General features: G+C 41.0%; 1 protein-coding gene across 1 annotated transcript; it reads right to left on the bottom strand.

Moving 5' to 3' along the window:
* hacd2 (3-hydroxyacyl-CoA dehydratase 2) lies at nucleotides 1-11,094 on the bottom strand. The gene is made up of 7 exons (XM_041950478.1): nucleotides 10,904-11,094; nucleotides 8,286-8,403; nucleotides 7,423-7,441; nucleotides 5,135-5,223; nucleotides 4,441-4,562; nucleotides 2,233-2,411; nucleotides 1-731 (listed from the first exon to the last, which is right to left on the bottom strand). The coding sequence occupies exons 1-7, from the start codon at nucleotides 11,026-11,028 to the stop codon at nucleotides 649-651; spliced, it is 735 nt and encodes a 244-aa protein (XP_041806412.1). The 5' UTR covers nucleotides 11,029-11,094; the 3' UTR covers nucleotides 1-648.
* Nucleotides 11,095-12,853: the final 1,759 nt, after the last annotated feature.

Here is a 12,853-nt window from a genome sequence, read left to right as displayed (position 1 = left end):
CAGAATGAAAAAGGTTTATTGAACTAAATCAGGAATGTAATCAATCTTTTGAGTGAAATGAATGAGAGAAAAAAACAAATCTGACCACAGTTTGCACCAACATACACACTGTAGATACATAACCTACAGACGACCTAGTTTCAGTACTAGTCTTCACATTATACTTTCTACATCATGGTAAAGCAAAACTGCTTCTTAAAGAGAGCAAAAGACACGGGGAGGTGAAAAACCTATGAGGGGTTTTCTATGGTGACAGTTAAAGAGAGGTTATCGATTCTATCAGTGCGTCTTTCAGTTCAGTGCTGTGCTGTGACCGACTTCTGCTCACTGCTCAGACAGCAGCTCAACTGTATCCACGTCAAAATACAGTTTCTCTACGGCTGCAAGCTCTCTGACTAAACACAAGTAGATGTAGTTTGTTCATAAATAAAAATAACAAAAAAAGAACAGCAGTTCTTTCTTAATTAGTGAGCACCTATATAACCCGGACCACAGGTGGAGAAAATAAAGTTGCTTGATAATTAGAGTTTCTGCCAGGTCGGTTCTGGCTGGGTTTGCATTTCTTTAAGCAGACATGATTTTGTTCCTCTTCTGTTTGATGTTTTGGTTTCTGTTCCCTGGATCAGATCTGACTGAATGCTGCAGGGCTCACTCCACTTTGCTGTAGTCCTCTACGTGGCCCAGCACCTTCTTCCTCTGTCGTATCATGTGGAAGTAAAGCTGGGGGAAGACTGAGGGGAGGCAGAGGAGGGTCAGTGTGTCACCAATAGACTGAGGGAGTTTTACATCACACTGGAACAACAACAGCATCAACATGGGAGACAGCAGTGGCAAATGTACCAGACACCTGTACAACTGACTTTTATGATGCCTACAATGTTTATAGTTTGTGACTGTGTTGTATTGAACTGCATCATGAATGGAAATATGGAGGACAAATACTTAGAAACACCTCAGTATAATATACTCCACCTTTAACCATGATCTTATAAACAAATCAATAAATAACAGAAATGGTTCTGAATCTCCAGAGTGTACGCTGCTGACTGATGATTGGGGCCAGAATCTGAACCATACTCAAAGACAGCTGTGGCCATGAGCCTGCGCTGCTGGGAAAAAGATGCTGGCGGTTACGTGGCCGCCACAGCACACTTTCTTTTCATCAGTGGCATCACTCTTGATTTCACCTGTGGGACTGATGAGCAGGGCAGGCCAGGCTACGCTCAAGGCTAGGAAGGAGGCGCTCAACGCCGCTGAAACTATGATATCAGTTTTTATTTTTATGTTGCTTCCTTTTGTTATTCTGCAGCACACTGTGCAGGATCCTGCCTGTATAGTGGAATTTAGAGAACGGGCCCTGGGGAAGGGCTCGGTCAGTGGTCAGCAGCGCATGCTTTCTGTTGCTTTTCTGTATCTTTTACTGGCCTTCTCATAATAGCCTTACTGTGACTAAAATGTTAAGTTATGAATTTCTCAAGTGAAAAATAGTATTTCTTTTATTACTATCCATTTAATTTATTTATATCTATCAATGTCCTGTTATTCCTATATGTTATGTCACTGACAGGTTACTTGTTCATGCACACCTGCAAACTTCATGGAAAATAAAACAAATTGGTCACAATAAATTATAATTAACAAATAAATGTACCTGAATTTGCACATCCGACAACGTCAACAAATACTGAACATCATGAGCCTTGTAAAAGTAGAATTGATGGCTGAGCTGTTGAATTGAATTACAACAGAAAGCACAGGTGGACCTAATTTTGAAAAAAAAAATTCTATAGAAACACACTGTATTCACCAAAGGAAAAAGATGGAAATGTTCATTTTCATCAATTACGAGTTCTTGTCAAGTCTGAAATCAGTCAGAATTTGAGCCGCTACACAAACATAGTGCAGGCGTGCTCTTCACACACACAGTTGGTGCATTTGTTGCTGGCTAACATCTGCAGAGTCAGAGCATTCAGGATGAAAAAACAGACACTGCAGAGGCCAAATTCATAAGAAAAAGTAAAAAATAAAAATGTCCTTGGTGTTTAGTCTCAGTACAGCTTGAGGCTAATGATACGTGATGGGAAGTAAGAATTACTAGAAAGCGTCTCCATTTCTTTTCTCTGGTGAATGCAGTGGGAAATCCTTGTATTTGTGATTCAAAGCAAGTTCTTACTGGAAGCACACACCTGTCGCAACTAAAGAGGAAAAAGTAAAATCTCCATGTTGACTTACGGGGAATGTAGGAGATCATGATGAGGATGAGGAAGGTGTAGTAATCAAAGGAGAAGTTGTACTTGTTGGGGAGGGTGACAGAGTACAGGCCTGTTTTCTGCACGTATGGCAGCGCTGCATAGATAGTCAGAAGCTCCCCAGTCACTCCCATGGGATACAGCACAATGAAGAAGGTGTACCTGCAGCAGAGGCAGAAGAGGGAGACAATAAATCCTACATCTTCATCATTGACTGTCCTGCAACACGAGGGGTGGGCGGTACAGCTGGCATAAACAGAAATAACATGGCTTTGCCTTTTTATTTGAACATACATGCTTCCACTAAAACAAACACATTTTGTAGAAAATCTGGGTGAAGAACACAGTGCTCCAGAGGGAAAACCAAACGATGAAAAAAAAGGTACTTCATCCATATTTTGGCCATGGTTTGAAGAGTAGGAGGAATGTTGGAGAATGTGCTCAGGCTCTGTCACTAGTAATTCAAGTAGGCGAAGATTCGAATACATCATTATCCTACAAGAAAAGCCAGCTATGGAACGACATGTAAACACCAGAGCTGTGCATTCAGTAAAGACACAGTCCAACTGCAGGCTGAGATACTTTAAAAGGAAATGTCGGTATTTTTTAACCTGAAACATATTTTCCCATGTTTTTGTGCCTAAGTGACTAATGGAGACGACAATTTTTGAAACTGCTCCAGAATTGAGCGAGAGAGCTGCTGCCGGCAGCCACAAAACAGGCTGCAATGTAATCCTTCCAGGCAATTACGCAGCGTCAACGTACGTCCACTGAAAGTGCTTGTTTTTCACCACTGACAGGCTCAGATTGTGTCTGATAACATCAAAGCACCCGACACAGAAATCAGCTGACACAAATAATACTCCATCATATACACATAGATTATCATCCCAAACTGTAAATATACTGTGGTACGAATATTAGCCCATGCCATGTGCTGCATTACAGGAAAACTTGACTGCCTCTGCATGCTCCTAAATGTTAATCATAAAACTGTTGAGGGATCAGGCCTTTTGAGGAGAACGAGGAGAAGGCTCGCAATTACAGACAGTACGAACTCCTTTTCTTCTACAGAGAGAATCAACATCAAAAGAGAGAAAATAAAAGGTCCAAACCCAGCGAGCGTCTCCTCTGATCCCTCACTGAATTTTCTACAGATGCACGACCAATTCCTTCTGCCTCTCAGGGTGCAACTCAAGCTGAAAGTCAAATACCAATAAGGCGACAGTATCATTTGCTACCTAGCAACAAAGACGGTGGGGAGGGGGCACTTAACAACTGTTCCCTTATTTGAAGATGCGGTTAAATTCCACTGGGCTGATGTAGATTTTTATGGTGGAAACAGCACAAGATTGGATTTTTTTAACAAGTAATCAGTGTTGGGAGTCAGGCCTTTATAGAGTAATGTGTTCCTGTAACAGCTTTACATTCATGAACCTTTTCACTGTTACAGTAAGGGCAAACATATCTGTTTAGGGTTTAAATGAGGTAATGTAAAGAATATCATACCAAATCACCTTTTGAAAATTAATGAATCAATAATTAACATGTAAATGTATTACTTTTAAGATTTTTTTTTCCTACAACAAGCCAAACTGTGAAAATACAACATTTTCCTTGAATTTTCAACATTAGACAGTTAGTCTGGTCAACATTTTGTGTACTACATGTCACAAAGTTGTGAAAATTCTATCACAACTTTGCAGAGCAGACGATGAAGTCATTCCATTTCTTGCTTTGTTTGACAAACTGTCCAAAAGATAGTAAAGATGCAAATTTAGTCCATTTCATGTGATGTGAAACAGAGAAACTGCAAATGCTCACATTTGAGAGTCTGGAACCTATGCATGTATTTTGGCAATATTAATGACATTTTTGGAAAATAAAATACAGTATGGAGGTGAAACGATTAGCTGGATCGACATCAAAAACAATCAGCAATAAAATCTCTTGGTTTTGGACTGCTGGCCAGACAAAACGAGTGATTTGAAGATGTTGCCTTTGGCTTAAGAACATTCTGATAGGCATTTTTTTCACCACTTAACATTTATCAAGACTCAGGCCAACAGACGTAATTCATTAAATTAGTGAGGCTTGACCAGCTCTCATGAAATGAACTGTTCTTTTCGGCAGGTAGACTTAGACAACGACGTCTCCTGCTCTGACACCACCCTCGAGTTGATTCTCCTACCTTGCCCATTTGATGAGGTATGGCAGGTGATTGAGCAGGCTGAAGGTGTAGAAAGAGTAGCGGATAATCTCTGTGACGGTCCAGGCTGTGACAAACAGCAGCACGCTGTCCTCGCTCTGCACCTGCGGAAACACACACCGGGGGAGGATGATGGGAGGAGGACGGGGGAACGGACCGGCTTGCATCATGCTGTCGCAGTTACTCTGCTGCAGGCTAAGCTAGACGTCTCGCCGCAGACCCATGCTGTTTGTTTCAGATGCTCAGAGATCAGATCACACTGCAGGCATATGGTCACTGTCCTCAGATATTAGGTTAAAACCGATGCAGGAATGATGTTAAAAAGAACAGCACACTTCTCATCGCTCTTAGAGGAAGAGCAGCTTCAGACAGATGTCAGTACAGCATCATACAATAGACCCACAAAGGAAAAACAGCACTGAAAGCCTAAGTTACATACGTTATTCACAACACTAAAATTCAACAGATTCATTCCTGCAAACCTACAGCAAGACCGTCTGACGTTACTTACACATGTACTCCTCTCCGATCTATTAACAGGGCAGACAGTACATCAACTGGTCACTCCATGTCTACATTTACATTGTGTCATTCATACCAAGTCCACTGCACAGACTGTTTTACCCATGACTGATTTATGTGTGCAAGTTCGACCACAGAGAGAAACTCATCCCACCTCCCTGACGCTGTGTGTGACGGCCCAGGTGAGGAAGACCCGGGACATGACCTGGAATCCGGTCAGGACCACAGAGGACGGTACGATTCCTGGAATACGAGACAAAAGACAAACACTTAAAAGGATGACAAAGTACCGGGAGTCACTGCACACACTGACTGACAGACAATGAATTGTCTATCTAGTTCATCTTGGTTTGTCAAACAAAACCTCTGATCCTCTGACTCCAGCTTCTCAGACGTGAGGGTTTGCTGCTTTTCAGCCTGGATTTCAGCCAATGACGTGGGCTTCAGTATTGTAGTGGGTATCAGAAGAGAAACGCATGCCTACTAATTACTAATGTTGCCATTTACTTGGAACGAGTTGGTTTTCTGGGTCTAATTTCCATTTTTTGGTTGCTGTTTTGTTGTTTTTCTTTCGCTTGAGGAAAAGAGCTTGCATGGACCTCTGCGGTTACATGTTCCTTTTTACATCATTATGTTACATCAAATGGAAAATTGGTCAGAAGAGCAATGGCTGTCATGTGGATTGGAGTGCTTGGTTGGGGAAACATAAAAAACAGCATTTGTCCAAAACACTTTATTGACAACTAAATAAGCTGGATGAGCAAATAGCAAAAAGGACTGAAGACTGTGTGAGCTGTCAAATCCACGGGAAAAAGACGGAAATGAATGTTGATGTGTTCAACTGGCAGTAGAGAAGAACCTAGAGCTGCGTGCGTGTGTGAGTTAATGTGTGTGTGTTTGCTCTGAGTGGACGGCAGCTGCAGGGAGCCTAGGTAATCTTCCATTAATCCTCGATAATGAAGGATGGACTGTGAACCGCGGCGAGGCAGCCAGGCGAGAGCCGCCCTCTCTTCACACATTAACACCACGGCAGCCAGCAGCTTCTCTGCTCTCTCTTTGGCAAACACTTCAAATATGAACAGCTTCTGTTTGTCTGCGCATATTTACACATGAGATACAAATGCGATCCGACCGGCCATAACTACAACGTGACCAGCCAAAATGATCATTTGATGTGTGAATCAGTGCTATCTGACTCGTCGCAATGAGTTGAGATATCTGAAAGTCATTTCCATTCCATATGATAACTGGAGATCTATGATTCTGCTTAATCAAAAATATCTTTTAGATCGGTACAGTTATAATTAAAAGGTCAAACTGGTTGTGCATGATGTGACAGTTTACTAAATGATATCAAATCTTTTACACCAGAGGAATTAACAGCAGTGGTGTTGAAAAAATCCTAACAAATATGCAACATATTTTTCGGAGCCTTATTAAGGAATTTGTGAATTTGTTTTGTTTCTGATAACATGTCAGGAATTAAACGTCTCTGGTGATTGAATTGTATTTAAATCTACATGATCCGAAAGCAACAGACACATTTGACATTTGATATCTCCTGCTGCACTTGAACTGGACTAGCACATCAACACATACTTCAACCTGTTACGATGATAACTGAAGGTAATGTACTCTTTGCATAGCTTCTCAAATGTCTTAAAAGGACTTCTGACCATCAATAATTCACATTTCACATGTGGCTGGGTGACCAATCAAAGGAGAAACTGTCAGTAAGGTGTTGTGTCAGCGCGAGCCTTCAGAGCAGCTTCACTGCTCTTTGGTATAGATTCTTCTGTGGAAGTCCATGGAGGGGTGAACACCATCCTCCCTGCTTTGATGATATAATGAAGGTGGTGGGGAACAAAATCTGAGGCCTTTGGAATAATCCAAAACAGATGCACAGCATTCTGTTTAGACTGCAGTGGCTTCACACGTGGAGTCACACATTTTGGGCTGCGTGTGGACCCTTACAGACATGAGCGGATGCCAATCTGGCAACACGTGGACCCCGGCGGCTCATAATTTAACCATAACACAGAGAAATGGCCCACAAGTGTTTAGGCACTGGTGACTGGAAAGGTCACAGCATGCGATTCACATCTTTTTAATAAGAATCAAAGCATTTGATTGGTGTGTATGGATGCATGCGCTCCAGGCTTTTTTCTTTAATTTAACACCCATACATATGTCTACGATAGCTTGATTAACTCCAGTTCACACATCTTCACTGTAGAGGTATTCTGTCATTTGAGTTGTGAGTAGTCATATTTAAAATGAAGACATTTGTATGTATGTGTATAACATGTCATAAACAACCTAATGTCACAAGCTCTGACAGTAAATCGCTACAGATATTTATATTATGCAAAACTGCAATGACAGAAACTACTAATAAATGGTTAAAGGAGCAGTGAGGGTGGAGGCTGAAGAGAGACTCACCTACAGCACAGTGCAGTATCTGTGAAAGGAGAAGATAAGAAAAATGTTCAACATGCTTTTTCTTTTACATTTTTTAGATTCGTTTTCCCATTAATATTCTCAAAGCATATCTAATTTTTTTTTTTAATGTGCAAAAACCTCCATAATCCAAAACCCAACTTAGTATTTCTACATAATGTGTTTTCCATATGTCAGAGTACCAAGGTGCCTCTGGTGTTCAGTCTGTGCACAGATTATTTCATGAATGGTTAAACAAAGCTATGTCTCTTATCACTGAGCTACAGTGTGTCTGGACAGGATCACTGAAACGCCTCATGCTGCTTAGCCTTTGCACTATACACGTGTGTGTGTGTGTGTGTGTGTGTGTGTGGTGTTTGTATGTGCGTGTATGAGCAGTCTTCAATCATCTGAGGGAACTAGACAATTCTCTTTTACCTCGTTTAGAAACAGCAGAGGACTTCATTTATCACTGTCATTTTCAGCCACTTTCTTTTAATTAGTTTGAAATCTTATAAAAACTCATTAAAAAATCAAAGCATTTCTTTGGCTCTCTGCCTTTAACAGTGCAGCCAGGCGTGTTATGGAGGACATACCAAAGACTGTATAGATAAGAGGCCTGAGTGCCGCTGCACATTCAGACCTGAAACACTGCTATTACCCGTAATCATCAACAGTGCTGTAACATCGGTACATGAAACACTGACAAAAGGTTAATTGAAAGCTAACAGCATCACTGATGGATTAATCAAATTCTGCATATATGAACTGGATGTTGCGCATTGATAAGAGCAATAAATGTCTTCTTTGAAATCCTGTGGTGTTTAATTTTGTCAGTACTGTCCAGCCCTTTGTGCTCATCTCACCTCAAGAATAGCTCCAGTCTGAAAGAACTTCAGGGGCTTCTCTATGGAGTAGTACAGCCCGTGGTAGCTTCCTCTGGCCAGGTAAGCTCTGACCAGCCCCACAGCTATCACCAGCCACCTGGAGAGCAGAGGAGGGAAAAAAATACATCACAGTATTGTCACTGCAAAAACTGAAAATGAGACCCACCAGATGATCAGGTCCTGGAAACAGAAATCTGTGTTTGGCTTGTGTGCAGTTTCTGTTTTTGGACTGAAAACCAGAAAAACAATATATTTTGAGCACAAGAAAACTTCACTTGAAATTCAATTAGTCTAGATGTAGATACAAAATGAACAATATAGTGTATCAAACCTGTACTAATAAAAATGAAGGTGAGGAATAAATGAAAATGCAGCCTTAAAATATCTGTTGCTGTGATTCCTGTCTGCAAGGCAACTTATTTATACAGCTGCACATCTGCAGACATACACAGTGAATGAATGTGGATATATGTTTAATAACCTAATACTGGTCAATTATATTGATCATGCGGATGCTCAGTATCTTAAAAACATTTCTCTAAACATTAATTGATTAACTAGTATGGAAATCATATTTGGAAGTTTTATTTTTGAGTAAATAGCAAACAGCCAGGCAGGTAGCATGCTGCCTGATAAGGGCTTAAGCACATGCAATCAAAAAAAAAAAAAAAAATCAGTCTCATAATGCAATGAAATGCACCATACAGAATCAGCTTGTTCCGATGAGCACAGAGGACAGAGGTCAGCTGCAGGACAGAGCTTGTGGAGGCAGCTACTAGCTGTCAGAGTGTTACTTGAGAGGACCCGAGCAAGGGCGAAGTTTCAGTTCACACTTTGAGGTGTTTCACAAGACTGAAGAATGTGAGTTGTATCTATTAGGCCTCAAACTCAGTCAGAGGCAGTGATGAATATCAATATCAGGGCCAGCTGGGCAGAAACTGAGCACGCCTGCTCGGCCGCTACAGCAGTACCTGCATGCAGACGCTGCGTTTGAACAGCGACAACGTGGGTGCACGACACCCTAACGTGTGCTCAATACAAAGCGAGCACTGTATGGCCCATCAACACTGAGACACACACAATGTGACCTAACTGGTTGGAACAGCGAGCAAACAACACCCGCCATTCTATTGTGCAACAGTCTAAAAACCACTGCCATTAAACACACACACACACATAGATTTTCCAGTCTCTGGGCTGGGCAGTGGAGGTTATAAAACCGTGTCTAACGTGTATCAAGCCTGCTTTAACACAAACCCGACTGGAATCATGCAAAATGCAATAAAATCGACCAGAAAACTTATTCCTGCATGGTTCTTGGTGATGCAAATAATCTCTGTATGAAGATATACCACCGGTGTTTACTTGTAATTACAAATAGTGGATGATTTATAATATAGTCAGTCTTGGACACTTAAGTAAAAAGGGACAATTTGATCATCATCTTAGTGAGATAAGAAGAAACTAAATGCTTACTTTTCAAACTGCAACCTTGTCTGAGCAAGCATGTTTTCAAAAACTATATAAAAATCTTCTTTCAAACCTTTTCTAATGAAAATAGCAACCCACTTAAATCCTTGCAGCCTGTCTGCTCTCTGCTATTCATTTAAAAAACTTCAGCTTCTTTCAATCTTGGCTATAAATGGTTTCCAAACATGTAATTATATATAAAAAAAATACAATTCTGAGAGAAGAGCTTAATCTCCAGACATCCAACTAGTCATTTTCAGTAATATATGCAGGGCTGCAACTAACATTTATTTTCATTATTTATTATCTTCTGTGAATTCATTCTTCGATTGAAAGATAAATTGCTGAAAGTCAATAAAATGTATAAAAAAAGTGCCCCTCACAAGTTCTGAAAGCCTCAGATGGCATCTTCAAATATCTCGATTTGAAAACAAGACAATAATTATAAATAATTATAATGAACAAGCGAAAAGCAGCACATGCCCATATTTGAGCAGTCTGCAAATGTTTAACTTTAAATCTAAATTTTGGCCTTTTTTCGATTAATTCATTATCAGCATTGTTTGCAGTTTTTCTTTATTTTGTTCCGACGACTAATCGATCTGTTAATCGAATTATTTCTGTTTCGGTCCTTACTTTATTTATTTGGTTAACATTACAGAGCACGTTTAAAAAAAATTCTGCTTAGTAGTTTGGTTTTGTTTTTCGTGTTGTATGAACCAAACTCTAAATTCAGTCATAGCAATGCTAAATGAAAAGCACCACTCTGTGCTATGAAGCAACGCTGACTGCAGACAATAAACCATCTGTCCTGATATTTCTGCGACCCGTCACTCTTCCTGTGCACGCCAGGTTAAGTCCGCTGCTCGTCTGACGTTAATCTGCGTAAACCGTTGGACGTTGAGGCATCAAACTCAAAGTTATTCCACTGCACGACATGCTAGCAACTCTAACAGTAACTGCACACACAACCTGCAGGTTAATGATGCTAGCGCTGTAACATTACAACGAGGAAAGCTCGCTTCCAGAATACAGTGCTGTCTGGGTGAACAGAGCACACACAGAAACACACACATACACACACACTCCATCACAGCAGCATTAGCACGAGGAAACACGCTACATACCCCGCTGTCATAACAACGTTGTAAATGACCAAGTATGCCGTGGCCAAGGCGCCCGGACCCTTCTTTTTCTTCGCGGCCACATCGCTTTGGGCCGCCTTGCTGGTCCCTGGGGCAGCTGCCGACATGACTGCAACCGTCAACGGTCTTTGGTCCTGGACGACACGGTGTCTGTCAGGTTCACCGAGTCAGGAAACGAATAGGGGCCAGACCAGGAAGTGTTCTCCTAAAGCGAGAAAATTCAGTCCTCCGTACTTCCGCCTTCGCTTTGAAGAGCTCTCAGTCAAATATCACTTTCAGAGTCGGCGCAGCATTCTTTCGGCGTTCGACTGTATTTAATCATTTATGGTATTTATTCAGACGATAAATTTTGTTTAAATTAAATCTAGCTTATATGTCCCTTGGATATCCGCAGACTCGAATAGTACTAATAGAGCCTGAACTATCTTGAACTGTGGTTAGACTCTTTGCCAATCTCCTCTTATTGTATGAGACGCTCTTTGATGGGAGCGCCCCCTACCGGGAGGCTCAGATTCCCTGACTACATACGTGCGAAAAACAAGCGCTTCCCAGTTAGAGTATACACATGTGTTACTAGGCTCCAGACCTTCAGGAGCCCTCACTGTAAACCCAAATGAAAAGGATCTTAAGGTGGATTCTTCATTTGCAACTAATTTCCTGGCCCTGTGTCAGAATCTTTTTTTTTAATTACACACACTGAAAACCTGAACCAGGTTAATATTCCACAACGGGACATCATAGATCTTCAGGGAAAACAACATTTCTACAGGTATCAAGTTATAGATATATCTCAAAAGCAATAACAAGAAATAAAGGCCATTGGCTTCATCCCAAGCCAACCATGTGTTTGTATGCAGAGGACAATGGAGTAATCATCAGTCACAGGAGACAACAAATGGAAAGCAAAAGAATCAGACAAAACAGCACAAGAGCACAGAGTATAGAAATGAAATGAATAAAATCAAATATATCTACATTATTTCAATTTTCCCAATAATTTTATTTGTTGCTTGTTGCCACAGTTAGTGAGATGTGCATACAACGAGAATTTCTGAAATCCATCATGGGAATTGCAGGTGCAGCTTGTTTTGAGACTGATCCTTACTAATCATTAATTAATCAATAACTTGCTGCACCAACGGGCAACTGGCAGCTTTTTAAAAAAATCTGTCTCTGGTAAGTCCCCAAACTTCATAAAAGTGCAGCACTAAATTGCATGAGCACCCCTTTAGATAGAAGTGATCATATTTAATATTTGATTGTTTACAATGGGTGACTGTGCCCCACAAACATTATCAGCAACGGTGATGGTCTGGCAGGCCTGTACTGTGGTCACCTTCACCTTCTTGTTTCAACAAATGAAACATGTTCATTTGGACTGAGTTCATGTCATTGACTCTGACAGTCAAGCACATTTCACCGTTTGGCCCCCTAAAAAATTCAGATTGCCTTGTCGGTATGTTTGTATGTCCTGCTACATTACCCTAACATTGGTCGACTGTGGGGTGGAGGGGTTACAAGTCCCATCCTGTTTAGCAAATTTGGATGTAATCGTCGTTTATCTAAAGCTGAAAGTCAGCACAGACGTGTAGACAAATCTAATTTGATGGGGTTGAAACGAATACTTGATGACTGTACTGGGCATGATGAAGTCCTTATGCGCGCTTCCTCCTTTATCCACTAGATGTCACTGTTTTACTCGTCTCTTCAGAGAGTGAACGGCGGCGTTAACCGGGTGCTGCCAAATATTGTATAGGACATTTTTTGGAATTTATGTCAACGTGCTCTACTTTCACTGATTAAATAAAAAAAAGGACTTAAACACACGAAACGTATTAGAAACACACGTTGCCCACTGCACTCCGCCATTTAAAATTATTGTTCAGGCATTATTCAAGGCAGCCAAGTTTCCGGAAGAGCAACTAGTGCGAG

The sequence above is a fragment of the Chelmon rostratus genome, chromosome 13 (assembly GCF_017976325.1).
Source record: "Chelmon rostratus isolate fCheRos1 chromosome 13, fCheRos1.pri, whole genome shotgun sequence".
Classification (NCBI taxonomy): domain Eukaryota; kingdom Metazoa; phylum Chordata; class Actinopteri; order Chaetodontiformes; family Chaetodontidae; genus Chelmon; species Chelmon rostratus.
This window is presented reverse-complemented; position numbering and strand designations above follow the sequence as displayed.